We start from the raw sequence: 18,564 nt of genomic DNA on the forward strand, positions 1-18,564 counted from the left end.
CATGTCTGCTGACCCAACACCCATTCTGCAGCCCACGGATCAAAGAGTCATTTTGACTTTCAAGTCTTACTATTTCAGAATGACATTTCATAAGGCTAGAGCTGCCATAGACAGTGATGCTGCTGATGGATCTGGGCACAGTAAATTGAAAACCTTCTGGAAAGGACTCACCATTGATTGATGGGAGAAGGTCAAAATGCCAACATTCATAAGAGTTTGGAAGAAGTTCATTCCAGCCCTCATGGATGACTTTGAGGGCTTCAAGCCTTCAGTGGAGGAAGTCACTGCAGATGTGGTGGAAACAGCAAGAGAACTCGAATTAGATGTGGAGCCTGAGGCGTGACTGAATTGCTGCAATCTCAGGATAACACTTGAATGGATGAGGAGTTGCTTCTTATGGATGAGCAAAGAGTGGTTTCTTGGGATGGAACCTATTCCTGGTGAAGATGCTGTGAACACTGTTGAAATGACAACAAAGGATTTAGAATGTTCCATAAACTTAGTTGATAGAGCAGCAACAGGGTTTGACTCCACTTTTAAAAGAAATTCTACTGTGGGTAAAATGCTCTCAAACAGCATTGCATGCTACAGAGAAATCTTTTGTGAAAGGAAGAGTCAATAGATGTGGCAAATTTCACTGTTATTTTAAGAAATTGCCACAGCTGCCCCAGACTTCAGCAACCCCCAGGTTGGTCAGTCAGCACCACCAACATCGATGCAAGACCCTCCACCTGCAAAAAGATGGTGACTTGCTGAAGGCTCAGATGATTGTCAGCATTTTTTAGCAATAAAGTGATTTTTAATTAAGATGTATACATTGTGTTTTTAGACATAACTGTATTGCACACTTAATAGACTGCAGTGTTGTGTAAACATAACTGGGAACACGGTTATAACCCCTGACACTGGGAAACCAAAACGTTCCCATGACTCGCTTGATTGTGATAATGGCTTCATTGTGATACTGGCTTTCTCGCATGGTCTGGAACTGAACCGCAGCACCCCAGGGCAGGCCTGGAGGTTCATGTGTTTCACGTTGTCAGATGGAGAGAAGGTGGGCTCTGGAGTGAGACCCGAGTTGCATCCTGGCTGCCCCGTATGTGTGACCGTAGACAAGTCCTTTAACCCCCTGAGAGACATAAACACCTTGTCAGCCATTAGAGTTCCATGGTGGTTTGTCACTCAGCTGTAGGCCACACAGTCAGGCAAACAGAGACTTTCAAATCACCATCCAGTGTGAAAACAGCTGGGCTCACACCCCTGCTTTCGTGAGACCTTCAGCATCCTCACAAACCCAGTGCGTGTGTTCACTGCTACTTGGTAGTTTTATTCCAGGAACTTAAATAATTAGGTCCTTTCTATTTTGCATCCCGTAGTTTAGTCATATAAATCCTGCTCTTCATTCGCCCCTCAGTCCGTAAATTAGAAGTTGGTCAGGCTCTCACAGTCACCTTGGCGGCCTTGTCATAGCAGAGGTTCCCTAAAGTGGTTGGTTCTTGTTAGCTTGCAGAAGTTGGATTTTCAGTACCAGGTAGAGTGTAGGAGCCGAAGGCAGTTTGCAAACATCTCAGTGCCCTGAGTTTCGACTGAAATGATTAAGAATGTGCAGTTGTCTAAGGAGCCTCACGTTGTGGACATAATTGTAAGGGGTCCTTCGCGTGATTGCAAATTGGGTTTGTACCTCGTCTGTAAGCTTTTTGACAGAAGCGTCCATCGCAGTGGCGCTCTCATTTGCTGCAGCAGAATAGAAAATGAAGTATCCCAATAATTGCATTATACTTTCCTTCTTGTGGACAAGAAAGCAATGTGGTATAATTAGGTTTGATTGGAGTGCACGTTTCCGGTAAGATCCGAAATTAATGATGTTGCTATAGTGACACATCTGCGGCCACCAGTGCGTGAAACATAAAGTAATTCATTCGACAAGAGCAGACATCTGTTAACTGCAAGGATGCAGAGCATATTGACACTGACCAGAAATACTAGACGTTATGTGATAAATGAACAAATGATGCTGAAACAGGAGGGCAGATAATTTGTACTTAATCTGCTGGGAGAACTTTAATCTTCTCACTGGTTGCATTTGACAGTGCCATTGTTTAAAGAACAATGCTGCAGAGAACTCATAAATTTTAAAACTTAGGGTGCAGCCTATTAAAGAAATACATTAATTCCTTTGTTAGGAGTTTTATCTTCATATAGAACAAAGCCATTACTAAAAACACCCACCAAAACAACAGGTTTTTTGGGACTCACATTTTAATTATAGCATCCATTACCCGAAATGCCATGTTCTGACTTGGATCCCATGTAAGTCTCACAGGATAGCGTTGTGAAGAAGTGCTGTTTTCATGGTGTGTAGGGGTAGCACAGCAGGCCAGGTGGGCTAGTTAGACATACAAGGTTTGCAGATTTCACAGGTAAGATTTAGAAGTGTTTTTCCATATCCTTGAAACCAAAGGACAACTGTAGTCTCTTCTGCATGATAATAACTGGGGTATTCAGAAATAACAAATGTGAACAGCCTCACTGGAATAGCTACTTACTAATGTGTGTCCCTGGATATGAGTGCTATAATTAACATTTTGGGGACATTTGGACCAACTGAGATACTTAAAACATGCAGTACTGGAACACATGCATACGGTACTGGGACTCATGATCATTCGAGAAAGCCTGATTTACAGCAAATATACAGGGGACTTTACTTTAAATAATGTCAAATATTGTTAAAAACCAAAGCGTACTTTAAAGTTTCGTAAATCAGTCTAAACACTTGAGAAGTTTTGTTTCCATTCCTTCATTGCAAGATCTACGTAAGTTTGTGTTTTGATATAACCATTTATCACTCATGGCTATTACTTTGCCTAACTAGAATCTTTACAAGAAATGTCGTCACTGTGGGTGACTGCAGACAGAGTCACCTCTGTGTATGTATTAAAATTGCTTGCTCTGCTTACAGTGTGGTAGAGCTGAGCCGCGATGCCAGGTCACAGTGCAGGGACACCGGCCAGGACACCCTGCGTCTGCTCCGATAGCAGCATCTCCCGCTCAGCTCCGAGTCACATCTGCTGCCACTCTGAGAATGAGGCCTGCAGGACTTCTTCCTTAGAGATTAGTTTTCTCTTTGCCTGCTTTGCTCATTGCAGTCCAAAAAGCCTTTTTTTTAATTATTAAAGAACTATAGCATTTTTTTCCAGAAATCATGAACCTTTTGTCAAAAGATGTTTTCTTGTCAAAAGAATTACATCGTAACGTAGTCTACTGTGATTCTTTCTGGTGGGATGGCTCCGTCACTGTCTGATTGCTCTAGTGCCTCTCTTTGTCAAAGTTCCCAGTTTGGGGGAATTTTAATTTTTGCTGTACTAAGACAAGAAAAGTTGTAGAAATAATTTTGTATGACAGACTCTTTTAATAAACTGATTTAGTCTTGCTATATTATCTACTGTAATACCAGAGGTTTAAAAAAGTCTCAATTTAGTAAGTTATGAATAAAAAAATATTGAAATTTAAAGAATATTTTCAAGATTCATCTTAATGTTTGAAGAAATTGTATGTACCACTCACGTAAAGGGTTATCTGAACAAATATTCCAGTTTCTTTAACCCAAGGTGTGAATACATTTATTCAAATGGCAAAATAACAAAACCAAAGTGCTCATAACATGATTTGTTAGCAACTCAGATATTTGCGAGGATGCAGAGTTATTATCACAAATTTGTTTGATTCAAATGACAAACTGTCAGGGTGTAGCACTGTTAGCATCTGGCATAACTATTACGTAACTCTCACCACAATCTAAGTTTAAAACATTCTTGTCACCCCAGAAAACAACCTGTTCACACCCCATCACTCCCCTCCCCCACCCATAGCCGCAGGCAGCCCCTAGTGGCTTCCTGTCGTGGACATTGCACACGAATGCGTTGTACAGCGTGTGATCCTTTTTGTCTGGGTCTTTCAGTTGGCGTACTGTCTTTCAGGTGCATTCGTACTGTAGCATGTATCGGTACATTATTTCTTCCTGTTGCCAAATAGTGTTTCATTGTATGGATAGACCATATCTTATTTGCCCATTCATGAGTTGACGGACATTTGGGTTGTTTCTAGTTTTTGCCTATTACAAGTAACGCTGCTGTGAACATCCAAGGTTCAAGGCAATGAGGCGAGATCTAGAAGGAATCCACATCGTGAAGGAGAAGAAACTGTCCATGTGCAACAGGGTCTTGTATGTAGGAAATTCTGGGAGTCACCTAAAAATCTGTTAACAAAAGAGTTTGGTAAGGTTGTCGGACACAAGATCAACATATAAGAATGAATTATATTTCTATACACTAACAAGTATCAAAAAATAGAATTAATAAAACAATTCCATTTACAGTGGCATCAAAGAAATTCTTCATAGTGTTAAGATGGCAACAATACTTTTCAAATTGATCCACAACCTTCTTTTCATGAATCGGCAGACTGATCCTAAAATTCATATGGAGACACTGGGGACCCAGTATAGCTTAAAACAACCTTGAAAATGAAGAAAGTTAAAAGAATCGCAGTTCCTAATTTCAAAACTTGATACAAAGCTACAGTGATTAAGACAGCGTGGTACTGGCAGAAGGACAGATACGTAGATTGGTGGAATAGCAGTGAGAGGCCACAGATAAACCCTGACATTCATGATCAGTTGGTTTTCAACACGGGTGCCAAGATAACTGTGTGGGGAGAGAATAGTCTTTTCAACAAGTGATGGTGGGCAAATGGACATCCACCTGTGCAAGAGATGTGATGAGACCCCTACCTCACATCATACACAGAGTCAGCCTCAAAGTGTGTCCCCATGTGTTGTCAAGGGAAAGAATTGGGTGCGGAGAAGAAATTCCCTCTTGGTTTATAAATAATGTATTTACATACGTCTCCATTACTGTCCTGCCCTTACAGGGAAAGGCGGGAAAGGTTATATGTCAAACTGAGTAACCCGAGGGTGTTGTAAGGGTAAACGAGCATTAAAATTTTTTGAAAATTTAAAATTTAAAATCTAGGGCTTCCAATTCCAGACTAGTAGAGTGGATGTGCTCTACAGAACACACATAAACACAGAGATGGCACAAGGTGGCAGGAGGTGGCAGAGGCGTGGGGACCCACATAGCAGTGAGCTCCCTTGCACTGCACCCAGTGCTGGAGGGGTAGCCTGGCAAGACAGGGAACTTCTGCACTTTGACTCCAGCCAAACAACACAGGAGACGCTGTGCCCCGGCCCTGCCAGTGGAGACCAGAGGGGACCTCAGACCTCTACCCTCACCAGGCTGCCATGAGGGCCGCCGCCGGCAACCTGGCCAGGGAGGGAGCAGTCGGGGGAGCCTGAGTCCACCCTCCCCTCTGGCTGGGTCAGGAGAGGCCCAGCAATAGGAGGCCACTGCAGGAGTGGTCACTGAGGTACCCCTAGCCCTCCCAGCCGGGCTGGCAGCGGCGAGGCGGTCCCCCCCAGGAATCGGGTTCAGCGGGGAAGCCCACCCCCAGCAGTGACGAGGCGGCCCCACCTGCCCTCCCTCGCCTGTGTCAGAGGAGGCTGCTGAAGCGGAGGATCCAGGAGATCCCAGGCCCAGGCCTAAACCAGGGTCACCCGTCAGATCAGGAAAGACGGCGGGCGGCACAGGGCCCACATGCTGGAAATGCCCGACAGGAATCTTAAAGAATCCATCGTAAAAGGCGTCAGTGAACAATTGTGCACACACTTGAACCAAGTGAAAACAAAGTCTCAGCAAATAATTCTTTAAAAGAAACACTTAGTTGTAAACCGTATAAGAAATGTATGGGACTTATATGCCAAATACTACAAAACACTGTTGAACGAAATTAAGATCTAAATAAGCTGAGAGAGTTATTTTGTTCATGGACTGAAAGTCTCAACACAGTAAAAATGTCACTTCTCAAATTGACATACAGCTTTAATTTACCTTCTATCAAGATTTTTCTGAAGATGTAGATGACATTATTTCCAATTTTACTTTTAAGGCAAAGGAACAGAATAGCTGAAACAATTTTGACAAAGAAGAATAAAGTTGGAGGACTCAATACCAGATTTTGAGATGTTAAGCTGCAGCCATCAAGATGTATGGTACTGGGGGGCAAGGCCCACAGATCAGTGAACAGGAGAACCCAGAAGTAGCTGCAGCGTCGGGACTGCATGGTGCTGGGGCACAGGCACAGTGGAACCGGCTGGAGAACCCAGGAACAGGCGTTGCGCCAGAGAGGTTATGCAGACAGAACGTAAGTATGTGAAAAGACCAGCGCCGTTAGCCACAGTGAGATCTCAGCGCACACCAGTCAGAACCGCTGAAGTGAAAAAGGAACATCAAACGCTGGTGAGGATGCCAGAAAACAGGATCTCTCCCATATTGCTGCTAGGAATGTGAGAAGATGGAGCAAGTCTGGAAAATAGTTTGGCAGTTTCTTAAGAACCTAAACATATACTTATGTAAGCAGTCACACTCCTGGGCATTTATCCCAGAGAAATAAAAACTTATGACCACAAAAAAACTTACACATGATTGTTTTTAGCAGCATGATTTGTAACAGCCAAAAACTGGAAACACTAAAAATGTCCCTCAACAGGTGAGTGGTGAAACAAATTAAACTTTACTGTACTGTGGAACACCACTACTCAGCAATAAAAGGAAATGAACTATTGACACTTGCAACTACTTGGATGGATCTCAAAGGTATTGCACTGAGTGGAAAAATAAAACAATTTCAGAAGGTCACATGTTGAGTAATTTCAGTTATATAATATTCTTGAAATTAAAATTATAGGAAAGGAGACGTGATTAGTGGTTGCCGGGGTCAGGGTGGGGGGTTGGGAGTGGCTGTGGCCACCAGGACAGCGCAGGGAGCTCTCCGTGCTGATGCGGCGGTTCTGATCCTCGTTGCAGCAGGGGTTACCCAGATGCCATGTGAACAAATGACGGAGAACCATATGCGCACACTGTGCCGAGGCTACTGTCCTGGTTTGGTGTTGTACTTAATTGTATAAGATGCAGCCGTTGGGGGACACTGGGAAAGGGTACAAGGGACCTCTCTGTAGTACCTGTGCAACTGTGAATCTGTAATTATTTCAAAACAAAAAGAGAAATAATAAAAACAAAAAACTATTCTCAGATTGGCAAATATGACAAAGGTCTTAGGTAAGAATTTTGACTAGAGGGAAAACAGTCACATTTCTTTTCAGTATAATGTTTTTTCTTTTAACTAGAATGTGTCCCATGTAAAAGCACGTTGACCTAACTGTTTACCATCATTACATTGATATTTCTGGTAGTTGTTATTTTTTAAACTAGAGAACTATAATTACATCATGATTGTCTAGCATTTCACATACCCAAAGCGCAGACACAGTCCCCTGCCAGATTGCAGCTGCAGCACGAGCCGTGCTGTGCAGCGTGTGTGTGTGTGCGCCCTGCCTGAGCCGGGCCTGGCCCCGAACGTGGTGCCCCACCCAGGCCGTGCTGCTCTGGGGGCTGGGAGGTAGTAACATATGTGAAAATGGCTGGTACAGAGTTTATTGTTAACATGCTGATTTTTAGAGCTAAGTGTCAAATTGTAGAATGCTCTAGCTGGAAGGTCTACAACCATTCAGGCACCTGCCCTCGCTGGGTAGGTGAGAGAGCGTGTGCTGGGGAGATGGGGCCCCTGGCCACCAGGACTGCTCCTTCTCTGGGATACACGCTTCGTATAACAAAAGTGGTTGATTACATTGGTACATTCCCAAGCACTAATTCTGGTAACAAGTTTCCCAGAAGTACAGTGTCACTCAACTCAAGCTCTCTCCTGCTTCCCTGACTAGGTTTTCGGGTTTTTTTTTTTTTGAGAAAAAGTGTCACTTTGTTGCGCTGGCTAGAGTGAGTGCCATGGTGTCAGCCTAGCTCACAGCAACCTCAAACTCCTGGGCTCAAGCGATCCTCTTGCCTCAGCCTCCCGAGTAGCTGGGACTACAGGCATGCGCCACTATGCCTGGCTAATTTTTTTTTTCTATATATATTTTAGTTGGCCAGATAATTTCTTTCTATTTTTAGTAGAGACGGGGTCTCGCTCTTGCTCAGGCCGGTCTCAAACTTCTGACCTCGAGCAATCCGCCCGCCTCGGCCTCCCAGAGTGCTGGGATTACAGGCGTGAGCCACCGCGCCCGGCCGGTTTTGGGTTTTTATTCATCCCTGTCTTGTAGATTTTTTTCCTGAAAGTTTCAGCTATGGAATGATGAATATCATATTGTTCACATTTATTTTAATGTAAAGAGCTTAAATGTTATGATTATTTTTCTTGACAATTTTAAAACCTATTGAAATGTAAAATAACATGTATCAGACATAGCCCAAAACAACCTTTCTAGAAGTGATTAATCCCTTTTTTTCTAACATACCTAGTGACCTTAGCTGTATCTAGTCCTTTGGGGTCAAGCTTTCAGCTTCTTCCGCAGTGTCAGCACAGCACATACATTCAGCTGTTACAATAGTTAGCAAGTGTCAGATTGAGGCAGCTTGGCATGGTCTGAGACACACAATTTATAATCAAAGGATCTGAGTTCTTGTCTCACCAGTTTTCTAACAGTTTGGCAATTCTCTGAAGTTCACCTTATTTACTTACATATAAAACGGGTAAGTGTTTGCCTTCCCTACTCAGTAGATTGCCATGAGAGTTTTTTCACTGGGTTTTTAAAAATACTACACGAGCTATAAACACCATTAAGATGTCGGTGGTTTCTTGTTGCGCCCGACACCCTGCAGAGCCCCGCTTCCGTCAGCTCGGGCCTGTGGTGCAGGAGGAGGGGGTGCACGTGGGCACAGCACAGTAGAGCGTGATCACCAAAGTGTGTCACGCAGGCATGATGTGCTCTGCAAAGGCCGGAGGGCACGGCCACAAACATCTGTCCCCAGCCTTCCGGGATGGGCCCTGCTCCCAGGCCCCCGAACACAGATGCGACCATTTCTCCTCCTCACGTCTGTCTGCCCGCCCCAGGCCCCTGCACCCCCACTTCCTATTCCCGCGGCCGCCCGGGCAGAGGCGCGGCCGGGCCTGCGCTCGGCTGCCTCAGACTCAGAGCCCCGCGCGGTTCTGAAGTCCAGGGTTCTCTCCACGCTTGTAAGAATTCGTGAATTTGCCTCTTCTTTCTGCCTTGACGCCTGCTGCTGCGTCATTCCTCACCTCAACCTTCCTAATGCTCCCTGCCTCCGCGCGTGACCCCACCACTGCTCCCCGAGAACAGCGTTCCAGGCACAACGTCACCATGTGGGGGACCCACCAGAATGAGCCCAGAACTCAAAAGCCTGGCTCCACGGCCCTTCATGAGGTGACACAGGCTCTCCCTGTCACAGTGTCCTCCTGAGGAGACATGGGCTCTCCCCCTCACAGTGTCCTCCTGACGTGACACAGGCTCTCCTCACCTCAGTGACCTCCTGAGGGGTGACACAGGCTCTCCTCACCTCATGGTGACCTCCTGAGGTGACACAGGCTCTCCCCCTCACGGTGACCACTCCACGGCTCCCCACACAGCCGCCCCCTGTAAATCCATGGGAGTCCTCCAGCCCCGGCCTGGCACCGGCTGTGGGCGGCCCTGCCTGGCGCGTGCCGGTGCCCTGTGGCTGCCTTCCTGCCTCTCAGAGCAGAAGCGTTTCCTGCATGTCTTCCCTTACGCCATATGGTTCTCCACAAGAGGATCCCTAACTCTTGTTTGTGTTCTACAAACAATGTATCTGTACAATGTGTTTGTACAAACAATGGACAGACGGATACATTGATACTTAGTATGTTATCGTGGTACTTGCTACATTTCTTCCCCGCGCCGTGCAGGGTAGGAGGTGTTTGCACAGACACAGAGACTCTGTGAAGGCTCACAGCCCGCAGTCCCAGGCAGGGTCTGAACCCAGCTTTATCTGCTGAAGCCCAGCATGCAGGGATGCCTTATTTAGTGAGTTTTTGCCTCACGAATACAGGAATTGCCTTTTTTTTTTTTTTTAAATGAGACGTTGTCACTAGCACAGGCTGGGGTGCAGCCTCAAACTCCTGGGCTCAAGTGATCCTCCCGCCTCAGCCTCCTGGTAGCTGGGACTACAGGCACTACCAGCACACCCAGCTGATTTTTCTATTTTTAGTAGAGACGGGTCTGGCTATGTTGCTCAGGCTGGTCTTGAACTCCTGGCCTCAAGTGATCCTCCCACCTCGGCCTCCCAAAGGGCTAGGATTACAGGCGTGAGCCACTGTGCCCAGCCGAGTTGCCAGTTTATTCAGACTGTGGCAACATGGGAGCTGGTGTGTCTGGGGGGCTGGCTGGCGTTGAGCATGGGCAGCCGGGAGTCTCCGGCAGATCTTGAAAAACCCTCTTTCACAAACCTCCTGTCATTCCAGGTAATGTAAATATATGCTAAGGGTTAAACACATCCAGAATTTCCCTTTCTATTCAGCTAAAAATAATTTTTCAGAATAGGCTTTTAAAAAAACCAATGGACACCCTAATTTGGGGCTAGTTGATGTCTTTATCAGGCAGTGTTGAGTATTACAGTTACAAAGATGGTGACTCAGTTTTCTAGTTTTATGTCTGCCTCTTTCAGAACAGGCAGAAGTTGCATTTGTATCAAATCTGAGCTGAAAGGCAGGATTAGACTTTCTTCATGTACTAGAGCCCTCCTGATTAATAAAAGTTGTTACAAGAGAAACTGACATGCTAGGAAGAAAACTTCTGGTCCTCGCCATTAAAGTGAAACAGTAGCAGCTGCCACTCTTCAGCTACTCTGTCACCTGGCAACACATCCCAGCTGTGCGTGGTTGGGGGAGCAGGGCCTCCCAGCTGTGCGTGGGCGGGGGGGGGGGGCAGCAGGGCCTCCCAGCTGTGCGTTGGGGAGGGGATCAGGGCCTTCCCAGCTGTGCATGATGGGGGCGGGAGCAGGGCCTCCCCAGCTGTGCGTGGAGGGGGGCAGCAGGGCCTCCCCAGCTGGGAAAGGGCAGATGGAGCAGCAGGATCCTGGTGGGCTACCTGTGTTCATTCACTTGCTGCTGTTACGGTTGTTGCAGGGACCCTTACCCGGAATGAGATGATATTTAAGCGGCTCCATCTGGGCACCGTGTCCTATGGGACCGACACGATGGATGAGATCCAAAGCCACCTCTCGAGTTCTTACTCTCAGGCAAGTCGGTTTCCTTCTCTCGGAAGCAGCAGCACCACGGGCTGAGCTGAGCCTGGGCTGTGCTGGTCTGTAAGTGAGGTGCATGGGTTACCTCCACCCTGCTGCTGTAGTCGGCAGGAAACAGTTTCTAGTAAGCATTTCCACATTGGTGTGATCCGAGAAGGCACAATGAGCTGAAGTCAGTTATTCACACTACGTTTTCTTAGTGAATTATTTGTAAAAAAGTATTCAGTAACCATAGAATTTTGAAGAATATTCAGAACACTGCATCAAATTGTTTCCTAACAATCTCTCCATTTTTCTTCATAATTAATAAAACTTTCTCACATTTTTAAAGATAAATTCTTTACTTTTCACCTTTTTCAATAAACAAAAGTAGGTGGCATAGTGTCCTGAACCCCATAACCTGCCCCACGGCTTCCACGTAACCAGCATGTGGTTGATTTTGTTTCCTTTATAGCTGTTCTCTCGCCATGTCATTTCGATGTGAAGCTCAAATATCACATTATTTTATCTGTAAATATTTATTATGTATCTCTAATAAGGACTCCTCTTTGTTTTAAACATCACCTAAATCTTGTCTTTTTTTCACTGGGGACTCACAAGAGCTGTCTGAGGTTTTGAGATCAGGAATTGCAGGTCGAGTATCCCTTTTCCAAATGCTCGGGACCAGAAGTGTGTCAGGTTTCAGATTCTGTCAGGTTGCAGCACATTTGTGTTGTGTTTACTGGTTGAGCATCCCTGAATTTCAAAATGCTCCAGTGAGTCTCTCTTTTTTTTTTTTTTTTAATGTCATGTTGATTTTCAGAAAGTTTTGGATTTTGGAACATTTCAGAGTTTGGATTTTTAGATTAGGGATACTCAACCTGTATTTGCTTTTAACATGAGGATTGAGCCCAGAGCTCGTATCAGGTGCCGCAGGTTTACAGACAGCAGGCTCTGCAGAGTGGTCCCTGGCCCTGCCTCGCCCCGACGTCCCAGGCTTCTGACGCAGACACCTGAGCCCCCGAGTGTGCACAGGGCAGGTGTAGACCGGACAGAGGGTGGGCGCAGCCCCAGCCCCAAATAGCGTTTGTGTCTCATTCATTTGGATATCTTTTTACTTGTCGTAATTTGAAGTTGCTGATCCAGTATAACCAAACCTAGTAATCTAAGGGCATCTATTTAAAATGCCAGTGTACAAACTGTAGTCTGTCAGGAATTATCACTTTCTTAGGCTTTTCTTCCTGCCTGCTTGTTGATTGGTTTGAGTATAGTAATCCGCGTGATGACGAGCACAGGCCTAGCAGGCTCAGCAGCGTAGGTAGCTCAGCCCGGTGGCTGTGGCTCACAGTGCTGCTGCCCCGGCTCCCAGAGGGTCACGCGTGTGACTTCAGCTACAGAGTCTGGTAGACTTTTTGTGTTGACAAGAATTTGTTTCAGACTTGATTTTCCACAGACTAGACTGAATGACACTTTCTCATTACAGGTTTTCTACTCTTGACAGAATTCAAGAGCAGAATTCCACTGTCTACATTGTATTCCGTTTTTTGAAAACCCCTTCTATAATTGTTAACAGGCTGGCATATACTTTACTTTTGAGATACTGTCAAAGGAAAAACGTCTTACATGTGTATGTATTTATCATATGTAATGTTCATACACACACAACCAAGCACTTTATTAATCTGGTTATAACCTATTTAGGTACAGAGTATTTTGTGACTTAGAATATTTATTAACAAAAGAAAAATCTAAAAAGGGGAAGGAACATAACTTCTTAGGAATCTATGTCTAGATTGAAATAGTACTAGACAACATCTGAGTTTTAAACATTTAATTCGTGTTATCAATGAATGTGATTTTAATAGCTCCAAGTAAGTTATTTTACTAGGAAAAGATTAAAAGCAGAAAAGATAAAGAATTATCCTATAAACACAACAAATATTTAATATTTATTTCCATCTAGGAGGACTTTCAAAGATCATTTTTACTAAAAGCTGTCAGCTGATCAGACAGTCCTTCTATGTGACATGGGTTGGACTCCTCATTTGTGCTGTTTTATTGCTGAGATGACAGGTCAAGTGGGTCCACTGCACAGCACAGCCTTGTACAACCTGACTACACTGCCCCACTGGAAGCATTTGGTGATATGGGCATGATCCTTACGGAATTTGTGTGAAATCAAGGTACACAGGTGTCAGTAGACACAGCATACTTCAGAGGAGGGCATCTGCTGAGTTCATGCACTGCCGTAGCGCGGCACGTGAGCAGGTGCAAGTGGGCTGGGTGCCCGCGGAGGCGGCTCCAGGCCGCGCTGCCGTTGGAAGGGCAGGAGGTTCACGGCTCGTCGGCTCTGCACCCAGTCCAGACGTGAGAGCCTCGGTTTCCAGGGAGGTTTGTCACGAGTTACTCTGAAGTTAACTAGGAAATGTTTGACAGTCGTGCTGGGATCGGGGTGTGTCCTCTGCCATCCCCCCAAGCAGGAGGTTAGTAAGAAAAAGCCGCCCCTTCCGTGGTGGAGACGCAGTCTCTCAAGAGAGCCGAGTCTGAGAACTCACACGTCAGCACTGGGGTAGCAGCTTCAAGAGACCGTGGTCGTGAACTATGATGCGGGATCGCCCTTCCTCTGAGTGCAGCTGTGTTGTGTTTGATCGTTGTCTCCCCAGTTAGTCCACATCCAGAGTGGAAAGCTGGATTAATCTATGGTGTTGAGGGAAGATTCTTAAACTGTCGTCCTGCTCTTACCTTCACACCGTTTCTTGTGAAGTGGTTTTAAGGAAAGCTGACGGCAGGTGTGTGGGTACCATTCCAGTTTGTTCTTTAGCTTACTCTGTTTCTAGAAGTAATAAACAAGAATGATTAAGGATCTAGCAAGTTGATGCCTTGGTTGAAGTAAATATACTAATATTAAAAAGAAATGATCAGATTTTAAGTATTATGGAAATATTTTGGTATATTGTACAACTTGGAAATAATCAAAACACTTTGTAGTGCTAGGATAAAAACTTAACTCATATTAATCAGTGCTATATGGAAGATAATCAGAATCAAATCAAGCCACTTTGTTACCCCCAGCAACCTAGATGTGTTAATAATTCCATTGTAAATGACGGTAGTTCTCTTTGCTTTATCTTTGACTGTGACATTCCACATTTTAAAGATACATTCTCAAGCTGCTGGAAACAACGCCAGTTCACCTCCACCAAGAAAAGGCCCATCTTCAGCTCCCAAAGTCAGGAAAAGCGTCAGCAGTCGAATCCACGAGGCTGTGAAGGCCATCGCACTGTGTCACAACGTGACTCCCGTGTACGAGTCCTGGGCCGGTGTCACTGGGGAGACCGAGGTTGCCGAGGCCGACCGGGACTTCAGCGACGAGAACCGCACCTACCAGGCCTCCAGTCCCGATGAGGTCAGTCCCGGCGCAGAGCCGGGGGATCTCGGGGGGCACTTGCTCGCTCGGGGGTACAGAGGGGGCCTGGGCTGGAGTGTGTAGTGCAGGGTGTAGCTGTGGGTTGGAGAGCCGCCCTGCTCGATCCAGCGTGTGACCCTGGCGTAGCTCGGGCCTTTGAGACGGGGACATTGGGTCTGAATGTGTCAGCCGTCTCAGGGTGTCTAAGACACGGTTACAGGAAATAGCATGAGAAAAAAAATCAGAGTTTTACCCATTTCATAAACTATTTTGTGTCAAAGCTGGATTTTCACAAAACTGCTGAGACTGGGGCTGTTACCACAGGCTGCATCATCCAATTTTTTCTTATCTCCAAATGAATCATCAGGTTTGCGTATTGAATTTCCACTCACTTTGCCAGAATTTAGATACAGTGTATCTATTTCCAAAGAGAATCAGGATGTAAATAATTTTAAAAATCAACACAAATGGTAAAACCTTAAATATGGTGAATCAGTCATTTCAACTTTATATCATTCTTTGATTTTTAGATCAGTAAAATTTATTATTAAATTTTCCAATTACTGTACAGCCTTAGTGTATTTTATATGCAGTTTTGTATACACTGTCCTCTCAGGGTAGTTCTGTGAAGTGGTGAAACCAGTGGTGGGAGCCGTGTAGACAAACTGGCTTACTCAAGTACTTGTAAAACTGGGTCACATACACAATCGGGGGGAAAAGTACCTTCCATCAAAATAAAAAAAAAAAAAATTAAACCTAATGTTTCAGAGGGAGGAGTCTGGTGATGCTGGTTAACAGGCATATTGCAAAAGAGGAAAAACCTTTTCTCTGTAATAGCGTCACAGGCAAGACACGAGAGGCACCTTGACACCCCTGAGGTGGCAGGAACGGAAGAGGGGGACTGAGGCAAGTATTGGAGAGGGCGTGGGGTCAGAGCCCGCACACACAGCTGGGGTCTAAGGTGCAGCGCTTTCGGAAGTAGGCTGGGGGCCCCTCAGACAGTGGGACGTGGAGCTGCCACGTGGCCCGAGGCCACTCCCAGGTGTACACCCGGGAGAACAAAATCGCACGTCCTCAGAGACCTGTGCACGAGGTTCGTGTCAGCAGTGTGGCCAGGAGGTGGAGGTGACCCAAACAAAACGTGGTCATTCCACGCACGTGGGACACTATCCAGGTGTGAAAAGGTATGACACGCTGACACGTGCTATAACGTGGATGACCCTTAAAAACGTCACGCTCAGTGAAAGAAGCCAGACATGAAGGCTACATACGTGTGGTTCCGTTTCCATGAAGTGTCCAGAGCAGACAATTCTGTAGAGACAGAGAGTAGGTTCCTGGTTGCCAGGGGCTAAGGAGTGATAGCTAAAGGATATGAGATTTCTCTTTAGGGGAACAAAATGTTTTAATTGCTTATGTAACGGTTACACAACTGTGAATATGCTAAAGTCTGTTGAATTATGCACTTTAAATGGGTAAATTGTATGGTATGTGAATTGTATCTCAGTAAGGCTGTTTTAAAAAAGAAGATGCAGAGTGAGTATAGATTTCGTGAATGTAGAATGAGAAAAATGTCAAGATTCATGACAAAGACTAATAAAAGTCATAGGTTAAGAAAACTAAAATTTAGATCTTAGGAAGTATTAGGGTATTACCAGCCTGGGCAACATGATAAGACCCCACCTCTACAAAACAATGGTAAAAATTATCCAGGGGTGGTGGTGCCTGTAGTCCCAGCAACTCAGGAGGCTGAGGCAGGAGGATCGCTTGAGCCCAGGAGTTTGAGGCTGCAGTGAGCTAAGATGGTGCCACTGCACTGCAGCCTGGGTGACAGAGTGAGACCCTGTTTTTAAAAAAGAAAGAGAGGAGGGGGAGGGGAAAGAATTATTGCACCAGTTCCATTTGTTAGTAGATGGATTTGAAAGCCGCTAAATGACAGGAATGTAAGCACAAAGCCCAGAGTTGCTGAGCAGTGGTGGGCAGGCAGGGCGGGTGGAGCCAGAGAGGAAGGAGGAGAGCTGAGAGGTGTAAGGGGCGTATCATCTTGGCAAGACGTTTTGCAGCGGAAATAAAGCCCTTGCCATAGAAGTGTGGAAATAGGGTGAACACAGCAGCAATGAGGAGATGGTGTCAGCGGGTGTGAGTGCCGTGGTAACGCACAGTGCAAAGCCTGGGTCCTTAGTAAGAAGTCAGAATATACAGCAGTGAGTTTAAAACGTTAGGAAAGGAGCCTCGTGGGTGGTGCCTGGAGCACACCTGTGCTCAGAGAAGATGGAAGTAAGTGCGCACGTGTGTGTTGAGCCCTGAGGAGGAGCTATGCTGCCTGCAGGTATGGGGGACACTCAGGGAGGCAAGCAGCTGTCACCTGACCGCTGCCTGGACGCAGGAGCCTCTGGGCCAGCCTCCAGGAGGGGAAGGGCTCTGCCTGAGGCTCAGGCTCAGCCCGGGTCACAACTCATCTTCTGTCGTGAAAGTTGGCTGTGACCACGTCCTGATGTGGTACAGGCTGCTGGGATCACGTCTCCCGAAGGCACACCGCGTGTCAGGGCACACGGGTGGGAACCACTTCCCTACGGAGAGAGAGAATCACATGTGAGCAAGTGGCTTCTACACCTGTCTGCACATCAGCTAGACTTGTAGGGCTTTTTCCTTTTCCTTTTTTTAAGTACTCGTCTTTCCATACATCCTAGCACCTCGGGTCCTGGTCTGATGTGGGGCTGGACTTTTCTCTACTTTGAAAATCCAAAAATTTGCACCTACAGTTGAGAACCACCAAGTCTCATAAATCTCTGCTTTTGCCTGACTTTTGTGGTTGGAGGCAAAGGCCAGAGTGTGACAAGCCAGGGTGGGACAGCCTGCCACCACTGTGCAGGTCTGTTCCGCACTTCGGGGTCTGGTGGCCCTCAGTGAGCTTCGCGGGTGGCAGGGAATAGAGCTTCCCGTGGCACCTGTGACCTCGGGCACCTTTTTCTGACTTTACTGTGAGAAGGAACCCTAAATGTACCAAGCATAAATCACTGGTATACTGTCTGGAAAACAAGCTTAATTTTAAAGCTTTATTCAACAGAGAAGGCTGAGCCAAGCTTGGTGTGAAGCTGTGTCACCGTCCTCAGCTGTCTGTCTGTCCTGGTGCTCCGCTGGTGCTGGCCACTGGCTCCACTGGGCTCCCCATTTGTCTTCTGTGTGGGCTCCGTCCCCACTGCAGGTCCACGTTCACTCGTCACTGGGCGTGGCTGGCTGGGTGGATCTCGGGAAAGGTGATGGGGGCCCCTGGTCAGGGCAGGAGGAGGGAGGGTGGTGCGGCAGACACCTGAAGTCGAGTCCATGGGAGTGTGGTCTTTAAACCCGCATCACTGGAAGGTCACGCAGGAGCGAGCTTCCACTGTTGAGCAAAGGTGTCTGCCCTTTTGGTACAAAATGAAATTAGGAGGAGGAACTTAAGTTCCTTCTTGTGAACCATGTGGCCACTTCTCTCTCTTGAAAAAACATCGACATCGTCTGTGAAAGCTGGGATTAGTTGTGAAGTGTTGGCAAGTTCTGAGAAGCTCCGGAATAGAACCTAATTGCCGTGTGGAGGACAGAGGGAACCTGGGGAACCGTGGGCAGGGGGCTGCATCTTGCCGCGCGCATCCGCTCTCGGCGCACCGCTTCTCAGCGCAGGTCCCGGTGGGCGAGACTTCTCAGGCCTTCATTGTCCACACTGTTAGGTTTATAGATTATGTTCAGTAAGTTTGTAAAAGTCTCCTAGCCAAGCACAGTCCTACTTTTGGAATCAGTGTGTGTGTGTGTATGTGTCTCACAGTTTTAAGTTTATTAATAGGATATTTAAGAGAAAAGGCACGATTCAACAATTATAAGCAAATTTGGGGATCAAACCCTGACAAGATGAATAGTTAGGATTTATAAACTGTCATCTTCTTAGTATTCTAGCGTGGGCTTTGGGGCACGCAGAGGCCGGCGGTGACTGCCTTTGGAAGGGCAGCAAGCCAGTCTTCCTTCCTGCAAAGGAGG

At 46.3% G+C, this 18,564-nt stretch overlaps 1 protein-coding gene across 4 annotated transcripts in view; it reads left to right on the forward strand.

Annotated features, from left to right (window-relative positions):
• Positions 1-18,564, forward strand: part of ATP9B (ATPase phospholipid transporting 9B (putative)) — a 182,672-nt gene that overhangs the window by 121,161 nt on the left and 42,947 nt on the right. For all 4 annotated transcript variants that reach the window (XM_045527695.1, XM_045527696.1, XM_045527697.1 and 1 more), the window contains 2 exons: positions 11,053-11,165; positions 14,308-14,556. In XM_045527695.1, coding sequence (XP_045383651.1) covers positions 11,053-11,165; positions 14,308-14,556 — 362 coding nt within the window. The remainder of the gene's footprint in view (positions 1-11,052; positions 11,166-14,307; positions 14,557-18,564) is intronic.

Source organism: Lemur catta, chromosome 16 (assembly GCF_020740605.2).
Source record: "Lemur catta isolate mLemCat1 chromosome 16, mLemCat1.pri, whole genome shotgun sequence".
Lineage (NCBI taxonomy): Eukaryota > Metazoa > Chordata > Mammalia > Primates > Lemuridae > Lemur > Lemur catta.